The sequence below is a fragment of the Microcaecilia unicolor genome, chromosome 2 (genome assembly GCF_901765095.1).
Source record: "Microcaecilia unicolor chromosome 2, aMicUni1.1, whole genome shotgun sequence".
Lineage (NCBI taxonomy): Eukaryota > Metazoa > Chordata > Amphibia > Gymnophiona > Siphonopidae > Microcaecilia > Microcaecilia unicolor.
The window spans coordinates 76,507,697-76,530,088 of NC_044032.1; the positions used below are offsets into that span (position 1 = coordinate 76,507,697).

The 22,392-nt window shown below is 47.3% G+C and overlaps 1 protein-coding gene across 2 annotated transcripts in view; it reads left to right on the forward strand.

Moving 5' to 3' along the window:
- The window catches only part of EGFLAM (EGF like, fibronectin type III and laminin G domains), a 475,563-nt gene that overhangs the window by 311,304 nt on the left and 141,867 nt on the right, over positions 1-22,392 (forward strand). For both annotated transcript variants that reach the window (XM_030193055.1, XM_030193056.1), the window contains one exon: positions 4,031-4,220. In XM_030193055.1, coding sequence (XP_030048915.1) covers positions 4,031-4,220 — 190 coding nt within the window. The remainder of the gene's footprint in view (positions 1-4,030; positions 4,221-22,392) is intronic.

Genomic DNA, 22,392 nt, shown 5'->3' on the forward strand with positions numbered 1-22,392 from the left:
CCAGCAGTGCGCAAGGCGCTGAGCTGGTGGATGCAGACAGACAAGTTGTCTGCGGGAATGCCTCTGGTGACCCCAGAGTGGATTGTCGTCACGACGGACGCCTCGTTGTCGGGCTGGGGAGCCCACTGCTTGGGAAGGACAGCGCAGGGGCTCTGGTCTCCTGCAGAGGCAAAGTGGTCTATCAACCTCCTGGAACTCAGAGCCATTCGGTTGGCGCTTTGGAGTTCATCCCGGTACTGGTGTTGAAGCCTGTACGGGTCCTGTCGGACAATGCCACGGCTGTGGCCTATGTCAACCGCCAGGGAGGTACCAAGAGCGCCCCTCTAGCCAAGGAGGCTATGAATCTTTGCCAGTGGGCGGAAGTGAACCTGGAGCAGCTTTCAGCGGCCCACATTGCCGGAGTCATGAATGTCAAGGCGGACTTTCTCAGTCGCCATACCTTGGAGCCCGGAGAGTGGCAGCTATCTGCTCAGGCGTTCTTGGACATCACGAAGCGCTGGGGTCAGCCGAGCCTAGATCTGATGGCGTCATCGGCCAATTGCCAAGTGCCGCGCTTTTTCAGCAGAGGACGGGACCCTCGATCCCTGGGAGTAGATGCTCTTCTCCAACAGTGGCCGACACAAGAGTTTCTCTATGTGTTCCCGCCCTGGCCCATGTTGGGCAGGGTGCTAGACCGGGTGGCAAAGCATCCCGGCAGGGTAATCCTGGTGGGTCCGGATTGGCCCAGGCGTCCCTGGTATGCGGACTTGATCAGGCTCTCAGTCGACGATCCTCTGCGGCTGTCAGTGGAGCAGGGCCTGTTACATCAGGGTCCCGTGGTGATGGAGGATCCCTCCCCCTTTGGTCTTACGGCCTGGCTATTGAGCAGCAGCGTCTGAGGAAGAAGGGCTTCTCAGACAAGGTCATCGCCACTATGCTGAGAGCGAGGAAGCGCTCTACTTCTACTGCTTACGCCAGGGTTTGGCGTATCTTTGCAGCGTGGTGTGAAGCAGGCTCACTTTCTCCCTTCACTGCTCCAATTTCTTCAGTGTTGGCGTTCCTGCAAGAAGGTCTGGAGAAAGGCCTGTCGCTCAGTTCCCTTAAAGTCCAGGTAGCGGCTCTGGCTTGCTTCAGGGCCGCCTGAAGGGTGCTTCCCTGGCTTCGCAGCCAGATGTGGTGCGCTTTCTCAAGGGAGTTAATCACCTGCGCCCTCCTCTGCACTCAGTGGTGCCTGCGTGGAATCTCAACCTGGTACTAAGAGCATTGCAGAAGCCGCCTTTTGAACCCTTGTCGAGGGCATCTCTGAAAGACCTGACGTTGAAGGCAGTCTTTTTGGTGGCTATCACTTCAGCCAGAAGAGTTTCCGAGCTCCAGGCGCTCTCATGTCGAGAGCCATTTCTGCAGTTCACTGAGGCAGGAGTGACTATTCGCACAGTGCCTTCCTTTCTGCCCAAGATTGTTTCTCGCTTCCATGTGAATCAGCAGCTCTGTCTCCCTTCCTTTCGTAGGGAGGACTACCCAGAGGAGTACTCTGCTCTTAAATATCTGGATGTGAGACGAGTCATCATCAGATACTTGGAAGTGACCAATGATTTCCGGAAATCGGATCATCTGTTTGTCCTGTTTGCAGGTCCTCGTAAGGGTCTGCAGGCTGCTAAGCCTACAGTGGCAAGATGGGTCAAGGAAGCCATTGCAGCGGCTTATGTGGCCGCGGGGAAGGTGCCGCCTATCCAGCTGAAGGCTCACTCCACGAGAGCTCAGGCGGCCTCGATGGCAGAGGCCGGATCCGTCTCCTTGGAAGAGATATGCAAGGCGGCAACTTGGGCTTCGGCTCATACATTCTCCAAGCATTACCGTTTGACTGTGGCTGCACGGGCGGAGGCCCGGTTTGGAGCTTCAGTGTTGAGGTCAGGGATTTCAATGTCCCGCCCTGGGTGAGTACTGCTTCGGTACATCCCACCAGTCTATGGATTGATCAGCTTGATGATATGGAAGGTAAAATTATGTATAATCATACCTGATAATTTTCTTTCCATTAATCATAGCTGATCAATCCATAGCCCCTCCCAGATATCTGTACTGTTTTTATTCTGGTTGCATTTCAGGTTCAAGTTTAGTCTTCAGTTACTTCAGAAAGACTTTGTGTTCAAGTTTTTTTCACTTTGATTCTTCAAGAGTTAAGACGAGTTTGTGTTACAGTGAGCTGCTGCATTCCTCTCCCCTCCGTTTTACGGGGCTGGATTGAGACTTAAAATTCTGCCGGCACTCCCTCCCGCTTCGTGCGGCTGTAGGGCAGCTTTGTACGCCCTCCCGCTTCGGCGGTGTTAGGGTCAGTCAGCTCCTCCCGCGGTTGCGGTTGCAGGATAAGCCAGATCCCCCCGCATCGGCGGGTGTGGTGTCCCTCCCCCGCTCCGCGGGGATGAGCTGGACGGATTCCCCTCCCCCACTTGTGTGGGGATGAGCTGGGTTAATTCCCCTCCCCCGTTTCGGCGGTGGTGAGCTGGGCAGAGTGTCCCTTCGTGGGTGTAATTCTCTAAGTGCTGAGTCCTGCGGATGGAGCTTTGATATCGACATACTGAGGAGTTTCCGGCAGCACATGACCACATATAGGGAGGCAAAAGTTTGCTCTCTATCTCCACCTGCTGGTAGATGGACACAACCCACCAGTCTATGGATTGATCAGCTATGATTAATGGAAAGAAAATTATCAGGTATGATTATACATAATTTTACCTTATAGAACAACGTCTTTAATCTCTTCTTAAAGATATCATAACTAGGCAAGCTGCATCATGGCAATAATCCATGTTATTTGCTCTTTAACTTGTCATAAATGGCATTAATGCAAGTTATTTTGCCATAACACAGGGAAAAGGAATTCACAAGTTTCATAGTAATGAGATGCAAAGCATGGAAACACATACAAAACACTTCAATATTATGTAAATTCTACAATGTGACTCCTGCATTAAAGCTAGAAAAATAACCGCATCAAAAAAACTAGTGTTATTTTACCATCACAGGAGCACTGTGCCACAAAGAGGGGCATAATCGAACAGGGCACCCCTTCGCCACACTATCCCGGCGAAGGGGCGGGGAAACCCGTATTATCGAAACAAGATGGGGGGCCATCTTTCGTTTCGATAATACGGTTGGGGACGCTCAAATCTCAACATTTAGGTCGACCTCAGAGATGGTCGTCCCCGATTTTCGGCGATAATGGAAACCGAGGATGCCCATCTCAGAAACGACCAAATCCAAGCCATTTGGTCGTGGGAGGAGGTAGCATTCGTAGTGCACTGGTCCCCCCTCACATGCCAGGACACCAACCGGGCACCCTAGGGGGCACTTCAGTGGACTTCAGAAAACCTCCCATGTGTATAGCTCCCTTACCTTGTGTGCTGAGCCCCCAAAACCCACTCCCCACAACTGTACCCCACTACCATAGCCCTTAGGGATGAAGGGGGGCACCTACATGTGGGTACAGTGGGTTTGTGGTGGGTTTTGGAGGGCTCACATTTACCACCACAAGTTTAACAGGTGGGGGGGGGGGGGGCCTGGGTCTGCCTGCCTGAAGTGCACTGCAGTTTATGGACTTGTCCTTTAGGAAACCGGTTTTGTATGCTGCAAAACCCTCTCTTCTGTCCCTAGTGTAGTACCACATGACAACTGCTAGGGGAACTGGTGGGCTCTTTTACTAAGCTGTGATAAGCACTTACACTTACTGCAACAAAAAATGTCTTACCATGGGGTGCACTCAGGACTCCCATAGTAATTTTGGAATCAGTGCACACTACCCGCACGCTAAAAAATTATTTTTTTAGTGCTGGGACGGGTCTGAGGGCAGAGAGTGGGTGTGTTCTGCACTAATCAATTAGCACATCTACCTTGCCGCATGCTAACCAATTAATATTAGCTTACCACATGAGCCCTGGCTGCAGTCTAGTATAATATGTTTGCACCATGTTTTACCTGGTTTCAAATATTGACCCAGTGATCTTGCTTTTCTGTGGTATATGTAACCGTAAATATTGTTTTATCCTCCTCATAGGGCCAGTACAGTAAAATAACTTTTCGGACCCCATTCTATGTTGGTGGCACCCCCACTGCATACTGGTTGCTAAGATCAGTAGGAACCAACCATGGCTTTAAAGGCTGTGTCCAGTCACTGATCATCAATGGGAAGATGACTGATATGAGGCCCTGGCCTCTAGGGAAAGCTCTGAGTGGTGCAGATGTTGGTAAGTGTGAAAAAGCTTCAAGGCTTTGTCAGTACTGTTCATTAACCATAGTTCCTTCCTCTTTTATGTAGGAATAAACAAACTAGATTAAATTTGCACCCAAACATGAGGAGAGAAGGGGATTGGATAATCTTAAAGTGAAAGTAAATTGTTTACAGTTTAAGATAAATAAGAATCATATGTGGCTGAACTCAGACATGAATATGGATCTTTGAAGGCAGTGATAACGTTTTTTGAACCAACAAAAGCAATGCTGTAGTTAATGAGGTTGATATTCAAAGCAATTTAACCAGCCAGAAATGGCTCCTGACCAGTTAAATTGCCTGTGCAGTGCTATCCGCTGATATTCAACAGCACTTAACCGGTTTGTGCTGTTGAATATCACCATAGACTGCTAAATTATTATTATGCAGTTATACACCAATATTCAACACTGAACCACCTAAGTTAAGTAGCCAAATTGAACTGCATAAGTCACTCCCATCTTTATGCAGTGTCGCTTTGGCAGTTAGGTGCTGAATATCACACTTGATAACCAGCCACATAAACCCAGATATTCAATCAAGAGCCGAAGTAGGGGTGGACCAAGGAACGTCCAGCAGGCAAATGTAAAAAGTACTTTTTTATTAATAAAGTACAAACAGATAAAAGGACCCGACACGGGGCCTTGTTTCGGTGGATAACCACCTGTTTCAGGGGTCACAAATGCTCTAAAAACCAAAACAAAACATGATAATCAGTAGATAAAATAAAAAAACAGATAAATGTAAACTGTTCATACAAGTATATGTAAAGATGACTATAATAGCCAAAAGAAACATAAAAAGAATAATATAAGGCATCACAGTAAATATACATATCTGTGTGTGCATGCATGAGTGGGCTTGTTGCATACTGCAACTTATATTTTAATTAGATGATGTTTAGGATGTGGATCTTAAGTCTGTGTTTAGAGGATTGGTATACATGAGTGGGATAAGTAAGTGTTAGAAGATAGTCATTGCTGTTAGATTGATGATTTACATTTCTTGTCTTTAAAGCATTGTTTTAACTGTTGCTTGTAAGGTATGATTAACAGCAGTGCTTTTTTTGTAGAAAAAAAGGTGCCGGTACTCATTATGGGCGGGGTCACCACATATGGCTCACCCCTATGTTAGCCACACCCACATAACCACACCCCCTATACCAGCCATGGCGCATATAAACAGACATCATTGAAAATATTACAGTACTATAGGAGAAAAAAATAACGTATTTGCTAAGTAGTAGTAGTAGTATACCCAGTGCAAAATAAGACAGCCAATGTAAATTCTCAAATTGGCCATATTACAAACACTAAAATGAAAATAAATGATTTTTTTTCTACCTTTGTTGTCTGGTGACTGTTTTTCTTTCCCTATTGGTCCAGTCTGTGATTCTCCTTTCCTTTGTTTTCGCTTAACTCTTCTGTGCCATTTGTCATTTTTGTCTTCCTTTTTCTTTGCTTTCTTCAATATTTTCAGGCTCTCTCTCTGTCCAGATTTAATTCATTCTTACTATCCATTCTTTAATTCCTTCATCTACCTGTGGCTTTTCATCTTTTCCTCACCCTTGTTCTCCCCATGCCCCTTCCTCTTATTCTCCAGTCTTTCTCTATTCCCCTTTTCCATCCAGCAGCTCTGCTTTCTCTCCCCATCCTTCCAGTGTCTCCCCTATTCTTTCTGCATTCTTCCATCCAGCGTCTTCCCTCTTTCTTTCTTTCTGCATTCTTCCATCCAGCGTCTTCCCTCTTTCTCTCCCTATCCTTCCGTTTTCCCTCTCTCCCCCCCCTCCTTCCCTCTGTTTTTCCCTCTCTCTCTCTCCCCATCCTTCCATCTGTTTTCCCTCTCTTTCCTCATCCTTCCCTCTTTTTTTCCCTCTCTCCCCAATCCTTCCATCTGTGTTTTTTCCCTCTCTCTCCCCATCCTTCCATCTGTTTTTCCCCTCTCCCCAATCCTTCCATCTGTTTTTCCCTCTTTCTCTCACTCCCCAATCCTTCCCTCTGTTGTTTTCCCTCTTTCTCTCTCTCCCCAGTCCTTCCTTTTTGTTTCCCTCTTTCTCTCTCCTCCCCAATCCTCCATCTGTTTTTCTCTCTCTCCCCAATCCTTCCATCTGTTTTTCCCTCTCTCTCCCCATCCTTCCATCTGTTTTTCCCTCTGTTTTTCTCCTCTCTCCCCAATCCTTCCATCTGTTTTTCCCTCTCTCTCCCCATCCTTCCATCTGTTTTCCCTCTCTCTCCCCATCCTTCCCCTCTTTTGTTTTCCCTCTCTCTCTTTCTCTCTCTCCCCCAATCCTTCCCTCTGTTGTTTCCTCTCTCTTTCTCTCTCTCCCCAATCCTTCCCTCGTTTGTTTTCCCTCTCTCTCTCTCCCCAATCCTTCCCTCTTTCTCCCAAGGCTTCCCTCTGTTGTTTTCCCTCTTCTTCTCTTTCTCCAAATGCTTCCCTCTGTTGTTTTCCCTCTTTCTCCCCATCCTTCCATCTGTTTTCCCCTCTCTCCCCAATCCTTCCCTCTGTTTTCCCTCTCTCTCCCCATCCTCTCCATCTGTTTTTCCTCTGTTTTTCTCCTCTCTCCCCAATCCTTCCATCTGTTTTTCCCTCTCCTCTCACCACCTTCCATCTGTTTTCCTCTCTCCCCCAATCTTCCCTCTGTTGTTTTCCCTATCTCTCTTTCGTGTCTCTACTTCTTGAGTTCTTTCCCAATCCTTCCCTCTGTTGTTTTCCCTCTCTCTTTCTCTCTCCCCAATCATTCCCTCTGTTGTTTTCCCTCTCTCTCTCTCTCCCCAATCCTTCCCTCTTTCTCCCCAATGCTTCCCTCTGTTGTTTCCCTCTTTCTCTCTCTCCCCAATCCTTTTTCCATCTGTTTTTCTCCTCTCTCCCCAATCCTTCCATCTGTTTTTCCCTCTCTCTCTCCCATCCTTCCATCTGTTTTTCCCTCTGTTTTTCTCCTCTCCCCCCAATCCTTCCATCTGTTTTTCCCTCTCTCTCCCCATCCTTCCATCTGTTTTCCCCTCTCTCCCAAATCCTTCCCTCTGTTTTTCCCTCTCTCTCTTTCTCTCTCTCCCCAATCCTTCCCTCTGGTTTCCCTCTCTCTTTCTCTCTCTCCCCAATCCTTCCCTCTGTTGTTTTCCCTCTCTCTCTCTCTCTCCCCCCAATCCTTCCCTCTTTCTCCCCAATGCTTCCCTCTGTTGTTTTTCCCTCTTTCTCTTTCTCCCCAATGCTTCCCTCTGTTGTTTTCCCTCTTTCTCCCCATCCTTCCATCTGTTTTCCCCTCTCTCCCCAATCCTTCCCTCTGTTTTTCCCCAATCCTTCCATCTGTTTTTCCCTCTCTCTCCCCATCCTTCCATCTGTTTCCCTCTCTCCCCAATCCTTCCCTCTGTTGTTTTCCCTCTCTCTCTTCTCTCTCTCCCCAATCCTTCCCTCTGTTGTTTTCCCTCTCTCTTTCTCTCTCCCCAATCCTTCCCTCTGTTGTTTTCCCTCTCTCTCTCTCTCTCTCCCCAATCCTTCCCTCTTTCTCCCCAATGCTTCCCTCTGTTGTTTTCCCTCTTTCTCTCTCTCCCCAATCCTTCCATCTGTTTTTCTCCTCTCTCCCCAATCCTTCCATCTGTTTTTCCCTCTCTCTCCCCATCCTTCCATCTGTTTTTCCCTCGTTTTCTCCTCTCTCCCCCAATCCTTCCATCTGTTTTTCCCTCTCTCTCCCCATCCTTCCATCTGTTTTCCCTCTCTCTCCCCAATCCTTCCCTCTGTTGTTTTCCCTCTCTCTCTTTCTCTCTCTCCCCCAATCCTTCCCTCTGTTGTTTTCCCTCTCTCTTTCTCTCTCTCCCAATCCTTCCCTCTGTTGTTTTCCCTCTCTCTCTCTCTCTCTCCCCAATCCTTCCCTCTTTCTCCCCAATGCTTCCCTCTGTTGTTTTCCCTCTTTCTCCCCAATGCTTCCCTCTGTTGTTTTCCCTCTTTCTCTCTCTCCCCATCCTTCCATCTGTTTTTCCCTCTCTCTCCCCATCCTTCCATCTGTTTTCCCCTCTCTCCCCAATCCTTCCCTCTGTTGGTTTCCCTCTTTCTCTCTCTCCCAATCCTTCCCTGTTGGTTTCCCTCCCCCTGCCAAGTTTCCCGCGAACGGCGCGAAGTCGCGACGCACGCGGCACCAGCCCCCATTTCCGGCCGCTGCTGCTTCTCCTGTTGAGCAGCAGCGGCCGCTACACAAAGAAAAAGAAGATTTAAAAAAAAAAAACTTCAAACCTGGCTGAAACGCAGCACCCTGGCACTGTAGACAGCCATTAGGCATTGGCTGTTGCCCCGCAGCCGCTCCTCCTCTTGCCTCTACGTCACTGCCCCTGGAGGAAGACCCCGGAGGAGCGCAGTGACGTAAGGCAAGAGGAGGAGCGGCTGCGGGGGCAACAGCCAATGCCTAATGGCTGTCTACAGTGCCAGGGTGCTGCGTTTCAGCCAGGTTTGAAGTTTTTTTTTAATCTTTTCTTTGTGTAGCGGCCGCTGCTGCTCAACAGGAGAAGCAGCAGCAGCGGCCGGAAATGGGGGCTGGCACTGCGTCCGTCACGGGGCGGGGGGAGCAAAAAAAAAAAGGTGCCGGTACGCCGTACCGTTGCGTACCGGCACAAAAAAAGCACTGATTAACAGTATGTTATAATTGTCTTCTGTAGAGACAGTTTGGTAGCCAAAGAGCCAAGGAATTAGAGGCAGTATAGACAAAACTCACATTTATATTATATAAATGAGTAAGTTAAAACTCACGCAGACTTTTTGCTAATACTTAATGTGTACATAGCTTACTTGATACTGACTGAATCCAGTGAGCAACAGGATGCATTACCATCATGGTGCCACTGCTCTGTAGATGCCGACACATGTGCTTAAACCTATTCTTACCACACTCACATACAACTAGTGGTGTTCCTTGGTCAGCCACCACCTGGGGCAGGTCGCCGCTGCACACCCCCCCTGGGTGCAGTGTGACGCCTCCCGAGTGCAGCGCGCACCCCTCCAGCATATCACATCATATCACATTGTATGGGGTTGCCTCCTCCTGGTGCATCGCATGGCATCACCTCACTTCCTGCCCAGTATATCTACTACTACTACTACTACTATTTAGCATTTTTATAGCGCTACAAGGCTTACGCAGTGCTGCACAAACATAGAAGAAAGACAGTCCCTGCTCAAAGAGCTTTCAATCTAATAGACAAAAAAATAAAGTAAGCAAATCAAATCAATTAATGTGTACAGGAAGGAGGAGAGGAGGGTAGGTGGAGGCGAGTGGTTACGAGTCAAAAGCAATATTAAAGAGGTGGGCTTTCAGTCTAGATTTAAAGGTGGCCAAGGATGGGGCAAGACATAGGGGCTCAGAAAGTTTATTCCAGGCGTAGGGTGCAGCGAGACAGAAGGTGCGAAGTCTGGAGTTGACAGTAGTGGAGAAGGGAACAGATAAGAAGGATTTATCCATGGAGCGGAGTGCATGGGAAGGGGTGTAGGGAAGGACGAGTGTGGAGAGATACTGGGGAGCAGCAGAGTGAGTACATTTATAGGTTAGTAGAAGGAGTTTGAAAGGATGCGAAAACGGATAGGTAGCCAGTGAAGCGACTTGAGGAGAGGGGTAGTATGAGTAAAGCGACCCTGGCGGAAGATGAGACGAGCAGCAGAGTTTTGAACCAATTGGAGAGGGGAGAGGTGACTAAGTGGGAGGCCAGCAAGAAGCAGATTGCAGTAGTCTAAACGAGAGGTGACAAGGGTGTGGATGAGGGTTTTGGTAGAGTGCTCGGAAAGAAAGGGGCGGATTTTACGGATGTTGTAAAGAAAGAAACGACAGGTCTTGGCGATCTGCTGGATATGAGCGGAGAAGGAAAGAGAAGAGTCAAAGATGACCCCAAGGTTTCGAGCTGAGGGGACAGGGAGAATGAGAGAGCCATCAACAGAAATAGAAAATGGGGGGAGCGGGGAGGTGGGTTTGAGGGGGAAAATGAGAAGCTCGGTTTTGGTCATATTTAATTTCAGGTGGCGTTGAGACATCCAGACAGCAATGTCAGACAAGCATGCTGAAACTTTGGTTTGGATGCAAGGTGAGATATCAGGGATAGAAAGGTAGATTTGGGAGTCATCAGCATAGAGATGGTAGGAAAAGCCATGGGATGAGATTAATGAACCAAGGGAAGAAGTGTAGATAGAAAAGAGGAGGGGACCAAGAACAGAACCCTGAGGTACGCCGACAGGCAGAGGGATAGAACCCCCCTCCCCATGCATTACTGTTACCTCCTGTGGGTGCTGGGAGCAGCCGTGCAGCTGTCAGCTCCGCTGGTTCCCTGCCCCAGAACAGGAAGTAACATCAGAGGAAGCATGGAACCGGCGGAGCCACATCCATGTGGCTGCTCCCTGCACCCTCCTGCAGTGTGCATCCAGGGCAGACCGCCCTCACCACCCCGCCCTTGTTATGCCACTGCATCCAACCCATTCTATGATGCAATCATCAGGAGAACCAATTATTATCTGTGTAAACCCATACATGTTCAATTTTCACTAAATACGTCACATAAACTACTTATGATATGTACTCTAATATTATGGCATGTAGATACATACTATTACAAAAAGACACTCCACTCCAACTGGTTGTTCAAACCCAATGGTTTCAATGATTTAAATCTATCAATCCATCATGCTTCTCTTCTTTGTAATCTTTTCACTCAATCACCTCCCTGTCTCCACACAGGCTCACTATCTACTACTATTAATCATTTCTATAGTGCTACTAGATGTATGCAGCACTGTACACTTAAAAAAAAATGTTTTTATATGCAGGTACTTTCTCTGTCCCTAGAGGGCTCACAATCTATGGGGGGGGGGGGGGGGGGGGGTTTGTACCTGGGGCAGAGTCACAAGGAGTTGCAGTAATAATTGAACCTAGTTCCCCAGGTTCTCAAGCCACTTCACTGACCACTAGGCTACTCCTCCACTCTATCAAAAAGCATTTTAAATTGCTAAACATATGGTCACATTCAATACAGTGCTCAACCAACGGTTCCTTGATGTTCAGTCTCTTAATGATGGATTTATATTCCAACATCCTTACTTTCAAATTTCTACTTAACATCCCTACATACACTTTTGGACATAAACATTGTATGATATATGCTATGTACTCAGTCTTGCAATTAGTAAATTGCTTCAGAACATCCATGTACTGGATTCTATTAACCCCAGTGGATCACCCCCCCCCCCCCCCCCCCCCACGATCGAGACGCGGGAAGTTAGGGAGATGTTCTTGATGTTGTAGATTAGAGGAAAGAGGAACAGAAGGAGGGAGGGTTGTTTCGGGGGACAGGAGGGGGCTTGGAGGACTAAAAAGCAGTTGAAAAGTTATGCGGGTGCCAGACAGTATTCAGTTCCAGCACCCACATAACTGCCAGCTCCTCCCTAGTAGTACTCCCTTTACTGTCCTTACCTGCCCACTTTCTACATGGGCAATCAGAGCCAATATTTGGTGGCTTTGCCCCATTAAGTGCCACTGAATATCAGTGGTTGGGAGGTTCCAAACAATTTAAGCAGGCAGGAGTCTCTCCTGGCTTCTTAAATCATTTTGAATATCAGGCGAGAACTGTTTACATTACTTGTAACTGTCTTTGTAATGATATTAGATCTTATCAAAGTATAGTTGTGAATCTGTTGTCCAAAGCTTAAAGAATGGATCATGTAACTTCCCTCCTCTTTAGTAATTATTACTACTCAATTCTTATAGCATCAATCATACCTACATTCAAGGTGCTGACATTACCCCTGCTCAAAATTGTGTACATGTTAGCATATACCTTTATGCACATGCATGATAGGGATGGGCAGTCCTTTGCAATGACATGGAAAATGTCAATATTCCATGTTGTTGTACACTGCCAAAACCCAAAGAGAACAGGAAAAACACAGATTTTATGTTTTTCACTTGCCCATAATAGTGCAATCTCTTTTGAAAGAGGGTGCTCTTTTTACACAATGTGCACTCTTCCCAATAGTGCACCATTGCACATATATGAACACTGCACATGCTATCAAGAAAGGAGTGTGCATTGTTTCAGAAAGAGTGCTCCATTTTTCCAAAGAGTGCACACTCAACAACTTTGCTCCCAAGATGAAAAAATGCCAATGAAAACAATTGAAACAAACATTCCCAGAAATGACACAGGAAATAAGACGAAAAGAAACGTTTCTGGCTGCCCATCCCTAGTACATGAGTATCTTATCCTATATAATAAAACGCACCTCCAACATTCTGAAGCTGACTGCATGGCTGAGGCATTCCTGCTCTCTGTATCCATCTCCTGAATTGACATCACGTACTTCTGGGTTCATCACAAGCAGAAGTGACCAACCACACGAGGTTTCTCGGCTTCAGAATGTTGGACGTGCATTCTATTAAATAGGATTGGTCAGTTCCTTGAAGCACAGCCAGAGCTCAGCGTCCTGCACAGTAATGCTCAGACACCAGAGAGAGAGAGGGGGGGGGGGGGGCCTGACACCAGAGAGGGGGGGAGGTATCTCTGTCACACACACACACTCTCTCACACACTCTCTCTCTCTCACAGTCAATGTCTTTCTCTCTCTCACTCTCACACACTGTCTCTCACACACTCTATGTCTCACACTGTATCACATTCACTCTCTATGTGTCACACAGTCACTCACACACTCTCTTGGTTTCATACACTCAGTCTCACAGAGAGTCTGTGTCTCACACACACTCTCTCTCTCGCACACACTGTATCTGTGTGAAACACACTCTCTCTCTTTCACACTGTGTGTCACATACGCACTTGCACACACTCTCATTCTCACACACACACTCTCTCTCTCACAGACACACTCGCACCCAGACTCACTCTCTCTCTCACACACACTCGCACATTCACTCTCTCTCTCACACACAGTCACTCTCACATACACTCTCTCAAACATACACACTCTGTGTAAAACCTTGCTAGCGCCCGTTTCATTTGTGTCAGAAACGGGTCTTTTTTACTAGTAAAATAATAAAGCAAAATCTATATATGGCAACTAAAGTTATACATGCAATTTTGGCTGCATGGCCAAATTACATGTGCAACTTAATTGATTAACATGCCAATCGGACCCTAACAAGGAATTAACGGCACTAATTGACAATAATTTGATTTTACATGCACTGCTTGCTAAATGTATTCTATAAAGTGGTGCGTGTAAATTCTACCACGTGGATCTCAAAAGGAGGCATGGCATGGGGGGAGCCTGGGCAGGTCATGGCACTGGGCATTCCTAAAAATTACATGCAGTGTTATAGAATACACCTCTCTGCGTTTAACTTGCCACGACTACATGTAGTTGCAGGGACGGGCATTAAGCATATTCTATAAACTGTGCCTGACTTTAGGTGTAGTTTATAGAGTACACCTAGGCGTATTTTTTGTTGGCAATTATTTTTTTAGGCATGATATATAGGATCTAGCCCAATGTGTGTAAATTGTGACCACACCCACACTCCATCAAACTCTTCCTCTGTGCATGCCTTCCGTACTGCTATTCACTGGTTTGCACAGCATGTACTTTTAGGCATGACCTAATTTATAAAAGTCCAGTTATATGTGTAAAACAGCATTTTGTATGTGAGTGTGGTTTACAGAATCACCCCATTGGATTGGATTTATTAATTTGATATGCCACTTAATACAATTGTGTTAAAAGCAGTGTACAATAAAGTGCATCACAATACAAAAGGAAAAATAACATCATATAACAGGAATAAATTGGATACCTTACGAAACCCGATATAGCTAGTCATACTGCTGACATTAAATGGCAATGTATTACATAGTAAAGGTCCTGTGTAATGAAAAGCTCTTTTCCTAGTGGTAGAGAGCTTTACAATTTAAAGTGAAGGAAATTGTAACAGAAGTACTGAGAAGAGAACAAGAAAAATTGTTGATTATCTTGCTTGACTAGCACATCAGAAATGTATAATATTTTAAAATCAATTCTGACAGAGATAGGCAACCAGTGTAAATCCTTCAAGCTAGGCATTATGTGGTCTGTTCTCCTACCATTTACTACCATGCATGCTGCAGTATTCTGAACAAGCTAAAGCCTCTTCAGACTATTCAGTGTAAGGGAAAAGGACGGTGATAGGAGTGTACTACCGTCCGCCTCGCCAGGATGAGCAGGTAGACGCAGAAATGATAAAAGAAATCAGAGGCGCAAACAAAATGGGCAATGTGATAATAATGGGTGACTTCAATTATCTAAATATAGACTGGGTAAATGTAACATCGGGACATGCTAGAGAGGTACAATTCTTTGATGAAATCAAGGACAGCTTTATGGAGCAGCTGATGCAGGAGCTGACGAGGAGAAGGAAAAATTCTAGACTTGGTCCTTAGTGGAGCGCATGATCTGGTGAGGGACGTTATGGTACTGGGGCCGCTTGATAACAGTGATCATAATATGATCAGTTTTAATATCAACCTTGAAGTAACTATACACAGGAAGTCAAATACGTTAGCGTTTAACTTTAAAAAAGGAGACTATGATAAAATGAGAAGAACTGTGGAAAAAAAACTTAGGGGGACAACTGAGAGGGTAAAAACTACAACAGGCATGGACGCTGTTCAAAAATACCATCCTGGAGGCCCAGGCCAAACATATTCCACTAATTAGAAAAGAAAGACGGAACTCCAAAAGACAGCCGGCCGGGTTGAAAAGTGAAGTGAAGGAAGCTATTAGGGCTAAAAGAAATGCCTTCAGAAAATGGAAGAAGGAACTGTCTGAAAATAACAAGAAGCAGCATAAGGAGTGTCAAAGCAAATGCAAGGCGCAGATAAAGAAGGCCAAGAGGGATTACGAAAAAAAGATAGCATTAGAGGCAAAAAAATATAGTAAAATTTTTTTTCGGTATATTAAAAGCAGGAAGCCGGCAAAAGAATCGGTTGGGCCGCTGGATGACTGAGAGGTAAAAGGAGCGATCAAGGAAGACAAAGACGTAGCGGAGAGATTGAATGAATTCTTTGCTTCGGTCTTCACCGAGGAATATTTGGGTGGGATACCAGTGTCGGAAATGATATTTCAAGCGGACAAGTCGGAGAAACTAACTGACTTCACGGTAAACCTGGAGGACGTAATGGGGCAGTTCAGCAAACTGAAGAGTAGCAAATCTCCTGGACCGGATGGTATTCATCCTAGAGTACTGATAGAACTGAAAAATGAGCTTGCAGAGCTACTGCTAGTGATATGCAATTTATCCTTAAAATCGAGCGTGGTACCGGAAGATTGGAGGGTGGCCAATGTAACACCCATTTTTAAAAAAGGTTCCAGGGGAGATCCGGGAAATTATAGACCGGTGAGTCTGACGTCAGTGCCAGGGAAAATGGTAGAGGCTATTATTAAAAACAAAATTACAGAGCACATCCAAGGACATGGATTACTAAGACCGAGTCAGCACGGCTTTTGTGTGGGGAAATCTTGCCTGACCAATTTACTTCAATTCTTTGAAAGAGTAAACAAACATGTGGACAAAGGGGAGCCGGTTGATGTGGAGGGGCATAATCGAATGCAAACGCCTATCTCCATGGGCGATTATCTCCGAGAACGGGTCCGTGAAGGGGCGGGCCGAACCGTATTTTCGAAAAAATAAACGCCCAGCTCAAAAACGTCCTAATCCGAACCATTTGGTCATGGGAGGGGCCAGGATTGGTAGTACACTGGCCCCCCTGATATGCCAGGACACCAACTGGGCACCCTAGGACAGTGCGGTGGACTTCAGAAAAAGCTCCCATATGCATAGCTCCCTTACCACGGGTGCTGAGCTCCCAACCCCCCTCCCCCAAAACCCACTACCCACAAATGTACAACACTACCATAGCTCTTAGGGGTGAAGGGGGCACCTACATGTAGGTACAGTGGGTTTTGGAGGCCTCCCATTTACCAGCACAAATGTTGCAGGTGGGGGGGGGGGGGGGGAAATGGGCCTGGGTCCACCTGGCTGAAGTGCACTGCGGTACCCACTAAAAGTGCTCCAGGGACCTGCATACACGCAGGCCTCTAGGACTTGTTGCTGCTGTATAACATTGGCACACCAGTTGACACCTGAAGACTAATCTCTCCGAAAACGTCCTTTATTGGAATAAGCACGTTTACTCACAGTTAACTGCAGAGGTTGTGCCCCACTGGCAACGAGTCTCCCTGGTACTGAGATTAGCAGTAGGTCAGAGCTGGCAGAATGCTGTACAATGCCCTCTTTCAGCAACATTCAAGGTAAGAACTAAGTTGTCTAACGTGGCTAACACAAGAAAGGGAATTAAAACTGGCTTACAAAAATGGCCACTACCGCATTGACTACAACAGGAAACACAACAGGGCACACTCTGACCCAGTAGGCAGGGGGAAAAGCACCATGGGAGAACAGCCTACCAACTACCAACATCATGAGACTGTAGCACAATCTAATGAATTCACAGAGCCCAATACCCTACACCCACCACAATACAATGCTGATGTGACCCCCCTGTAGTGCACCCGAGAGCCACATCTGACCCAGGGAAAGGCTGTGAGAGGATCGAACACATTCTGCTGTCATGGAGGTGGGTACAGCATTTGAGGCTGGCATACAGGCTGGGAAAAAGGTTTTTAAAGTGGGGTTTTTTTTGGTGGGAGGGAGTTAGTGACCACTGGGGGAGTCCGGGGAGGTCATCCCCAATTCCCTCCAGTGGTCATCTGGGCAGTTGGGGCACTTTTTTGGGACTTGTTTGTTAAAAAAAAGGTTCCAAAAAAAGTGACCCAAAATTGCAGTAAAAACGCCTTTTTTTCGATTATCAGCTACAGACGCCCATCTCTCCTCGGCTGATAACCACGCCCCAGTCCCGCCTCCAACACGCCTCCGTCAACTTTATTCGTTTCCGCGACGGAGTGCAGTTAGAAACGCCCAAAATCGACTTTCGATTTGCGAGAAAAACGCCCATCTCCTTATTTGGGTCGAAATATAGGCATTTTTCTCTTTCGATTATAAGCTGGATTGTGTATCTGGATTTTCAAAAGGCGTTTGAGAAGATACCTCATGAAAGGCTAAAGAGGAAATTGGAGGGTCATGGGATAGGAGGAAAAGTCTTATTGTGGATTAAAAACTGGTTGAAGGATAGGAAACAGAGAGTGAGGTTAAATGGGCAGTATTCACAATGGAGAAGGGTAGTTAGTGGGGTTCCTCAGGGATCTGTGCTAGGACCGCTGCTTTTTAATATATTTATAAATGATTTAGAGATGGGAGTAACTAGCGAGGTAATTAAATTTGCTGATGACACAAAGTTATTCAAAGTTGTTAACTCGCGACAGGATTGTGAAAAATTACAGAAGGACCTTACGAGACTGGGAGACTGGGCGGCTAGATGGCAGATGACGTTCATTGTGAGCAAGTGCAAGGTGATGCATGTGGGAAAAAAGAACCCGAATTATAGCTACGTCATGCAAGGTTCCATGTTAGGAGTTACGGACCAAGAAAGGGATCTGGGTGTCGTCGTCGATAATACACTGAAACCTTCTGCTCAGTGTGCTGCTGCAGCTCGGAAAGCGAATAGAATGTTGGGTATTATTAGGAAAGGTATGGAAAACAGGTTTGAGGATGTTATAATGCAGTTATTTCGCTCCATGGTGCGACCGCACCATGAGTAGTGTGTTCAATTCTGGTCGCCGCATCTCAAGAAAGATATAGTGGAACTGGAAAAGGTGCAGCGAAGGGCGACTAAAATGATAGTGGGGATGGGACGACTTCCCTATGAAGAAAGACTAAGGAGGCTAGGGTTTTTCAGCTTGGAGAAGAGACGGCTGAGGGGAGACATTATAGAGGTATATAAAATAATGAGTGGAGTGGAACAGGTGGATGTGAAGCGTCTGTTCACGCTTTCCAAAAATACTAGGACTAGGGGGCATGCGATGAAACTACAGTGTAGTAAATTTAAAACAAATCGGAGAAAATGTTTCTTCACCCAACGCGTAATTAAATTCTCGAATTCGTTGCCGGAGAACGTGGTGAAGGCGGTTAGCTTGGCAGAGTTTAAAAGGGGGTTAGATGGTTTCCTAAAGGACAAGTCCATAAACCGCTACTAAATGGACTTGGGAAAAATCCACAATTTCAGGAATAACATGTATAGAATGTTTGTACGTTTGGGAAGCTTGCCAGGTGCCCTTGGCCTGGATTGGCCGCTGTCGTGGATAGGATGCTGAGCTCGACGGACCCTTGGTCTTTTCCCAGTGTGGCATTACTTATGTACTTATGACCATGATACAAAGAGTTGCAATAATCAATCCTGCTTGTAACAAAAGCATGTACCACTGTTCCAGCTGTCCTAAATATTTTGCTGATTAGCTTCTATGTATATATCAATAATCATTTTTTTTTATTTTATTTAAAGTTTTCATTTACAAGTTACACTTATAAACAAAAGAAAAATAGCAGATAATACATTACATATTTAGTTTAACTAAGAAAAGAAAACAATAAAGCTTTCAAATGCCTCCTTAGACCACAAAATGCTGTGGGGGACGAAAGTCACATTATAGGAGTATATTGAGGAAACATAAAGTAGGAATCAAACAGTAAATGGCCTGACCTTAACCTGACAATATTAATTACACCGTCATTAATATACAGTCTATTTGGTAATTTTCTTAGCTTCTATAAATGCTCGCAACTGGCTTGGATCAAAGAAAACATATTTGTTTCCCTGATATTTCACGCAACATTTACACGGATAAGCCAGCAAAAATAAGCCAGCAAAAATGAGGCTCCCATTGCCCTAACCTCTTCTCTGAAAGCCAAAAAGGCTTTACGCCGTTCTTGAGTAGTCTTTACCACATCTGGAAATACCCAAATCTTTTGTCCACAGAAAGTTTTTGAGGAATTTTTGAAATATACTTTCATCAAGGAATTCAAATCCTGTTCAAAGACAAAAGAGATATACAATGTTCGGCATTCTTTAACCTCTGATAGAGAGTCTTCTAGAAGCTCTGAGATATTCAATGTATCCATATCCAGATTTTGATTTTGAGGAGCTCCATCTTTTATCATTTTTGGAGAAGGAAGATAATATATCTTATTGACCGGTGGGATTGCAGCTTGTGGATATTTAAGAATTTCAACCAGGTATTTTTTGAAAAATCAAGCGCTGATATCCCTCTGGCCAACGGAAAATTCAACATTCTCACATTTAATCTTCTATTAAGATTTTCCATTTGTTCTAATTTACTAGCAGTCATATTTTTGTCCTTAATCAACATCTCCATAGTAGTTTTTAAAGCTTGATAATCAGCCTGAATTTGTGTTACTCATGTCAACATATCTTGCTTAACATCTTCAAGAGCTAGGGTTAGAGAGTCTACTTTATTTACTAGCGTTGTAGTTTCTTGTGATACTTTAGTAACCGTAGCCATTAAGTTTTGTAATATAGTCCAAATAGACTGCAAAGTTACCTCCCTGGGAGCTTCTACATCTGCTTCCATGTTCGTAACCACTGCTTCCCGAGGTGAGAAGCTGCCGCTCAAGGCTAAACCGCTACCAACTTCTGGCGCAGCTAGCCATTGTAACTCCTCTCGAAGGACAGCAGGACAAGGAGGTATGACGGAATCCAGCGGAGAGAGTGATATTTCATTCCCAGGTAGGGCTGTCGCTCCTCTGATAGCCAAAACAGCGGGACTCAACGTTCCGGTATTTGCCCGAGAGTCAGATGCATAGCGAAAGAGCGTCTGTTGGACTGGAGAAGAGGTTCTTGCTGGCGGCAGCACGGCTTTCACCACTGCCTTCCTTTTAGTGTGTGGCATTAGTCTTTCTTAAAAGGTGAAACGATTCAATACAGCAAAGCAAAGGCTCCAGACCAGCATACCCGCTCACCTGTAGTCCAACTCAGGTCGCCATCTTAACTCGTGTTCGCCTCTCTCTTTCTCAGCCCCGGAAACTGGATCGCGTTGTTTGCGAATCTTTGTTTATTTTTTCGTTTAACTTCGTTGCCGCGTTTTCTCTTTAGTTTTTCTCAAAAAAAAAAACGCGCTCTACTTGTTTTCCCTCGTCTTTTAGCGGGGGCGTCGCGTTGCGGCCTTGTGGCCGCGCAGTCAATTTCTTTTCGAGGTCTCGAAGGTCCCGAGTGGATTTAAGAAGTGTGGTCGGTGCGGCCAGCCTATCTCGCAGACCGACACTCACGCTTGGTGCCTCCAGTGCCTCGGGCCGGAGCACGATACCAAGTCGTGTACTTTGTGTCTTGGTCTCCGGAAACGGACTCAAGTAGCGAGGCAAGTTCTTCGGGACCGTCTTTTTGGAACTTGCGCTGGCCCCTCGACGTCAACCTCGACAGCATCGGTATCGACGGCCGGTTCTTCGGTACCGGTATCGATGTCCGCGAAATCGGCACCGATGGCATCGACTCCAGGAGCACAGGTCCCGTTGGCCCACCGGTCCTCCGGTGATGGCAGGGGTGAGAGGCCGCGTGGGCAATCGGCCCCGGTCACTCCCTCTACCCAGGGCCCTCGGGACCGAACCCTGTCGGACCCGGTCCCTCGAGGCCGAGGGGGATCGACCTCCTCCTCCTCCATTCCACCTAGCGCCGATTACGGGCATCGCAAGAAAACAAAGAAGCACCATCATCGGTTGCCATCGATGCATCCGGCCCCCGGCGCCGGAGAGGAGTCGACGCCGAGAAAGCATCAGCATCGAGAGGAGAGGTCCCCCTCTGTAGTAGAGGTACCGCCGCATCAGGGTCCCAGCACTTCGGTGCAGTCTCCTGGACCCGAGCAGCTTCCGGCACCGACGCCTCTACCGGCACCCCCCCCCCCCCCCCCCCCCCCCCCCCCGTCTTTCCTGGCAGCGGGCCTGGACGAGTGCCTCCGAGCCATCCTTCCGGGGATCCTGGAAGGGCTGATGCGCCAGACTGTGCCGGCGCCGGGGGTGCTTGCGCCCTCGGCGCCGTTGACTGTGGCGCCGGCGAGCTCTAGCCCGGTGCCGAGGCCTTCGACGCCGCTTGCGGCGCCGGTCCCGACACCGAGGCCTCGGTGCCTCGACGTCGAGCCGGGCCCGGTTGAGGACTCAGCTGCACGAGCTTATGTCCGACACCGAGGAAGAGGCCTCGTGGGGGGAGGAGGAGGACCCCAGATATTTCTCCTCAGAGGAGTCTGTGGGCCTTCCCTCCGACCCCACGCCTTCACCAGAGAGAAAGCTCTCGCCTCCTGAGAGCCTCTCCTTTGCCTCCTTTGTCAGGGACATGTCTATATGCATTCCCTTCCCCGTGGTTTCTGTGGATGAGCCGAGGGCTGAGATGCTCGAGGTCCTCGATTATCCATCACCACCTAGAGAGTCCTCCACGGTACCGTTGCACAATGTCCTCAAAGAGACACTGCTTCGGAACTGGGTGAGACCATTATCTAATCCCACCATCCCCAAGAAAGCAGAGTCCCAATACAGAATCCACTGAGACCCAGAGTTAATGCGGCCCCAATTGCCTCATGACTCGGCGGTCGTGGACTCTGCTCTCAAGAGGGCACGGAGTTCGACGGATACCGCCTCGTCGCCCCCGCGGCGGGAGTCTCGCACTCTGGACTCGTTTGGGAGGAAGGCCTACCAATCTTCCATGCTCGTGACCCGCATCCACTCTTACCAGCTCTACACGAGCATCCACATGCGGAATAATGTGAAGCAACTGGCGGACCTGGTTGACAAGCTTCCGCCGGAGCAGTCCAGGCCTTTTCAGGAGGTGGTCAGGCAGCTGAAGGCGTGCAGAAAGTTCCTGTCCAGGGGTATATACGACACCTGTGACGTGGCATCTCGTGCTGCGGCCCAAGGTATAGTGATGCGCAGGCTCTTATGGCTGCGTGCCTCTGACCTGGACAACTGCACCCAGCAGAGACTGGCCGACGTCCCTTGCCGGGGGGGATAATATTTTTGGTGAGAAGGTCGAGCAGCTGGTGGACCAACTGCATCAGCGGGAAACCGCCCTCGACAAGCTCTCCCACCGGGCGCCTTCAGCATCCACCTCAGCAGGAGGACGTTTTTCCCGGGCCCGGCAAGCTGCGCCCTATGCTTTTCCCAAGCGTAGGTACACCCAGCCGGCCCGAAGGCCTCGTCAGGCACAGGGACAGTCCCAGCGTGCTCGTTCTCGTCAACAGCG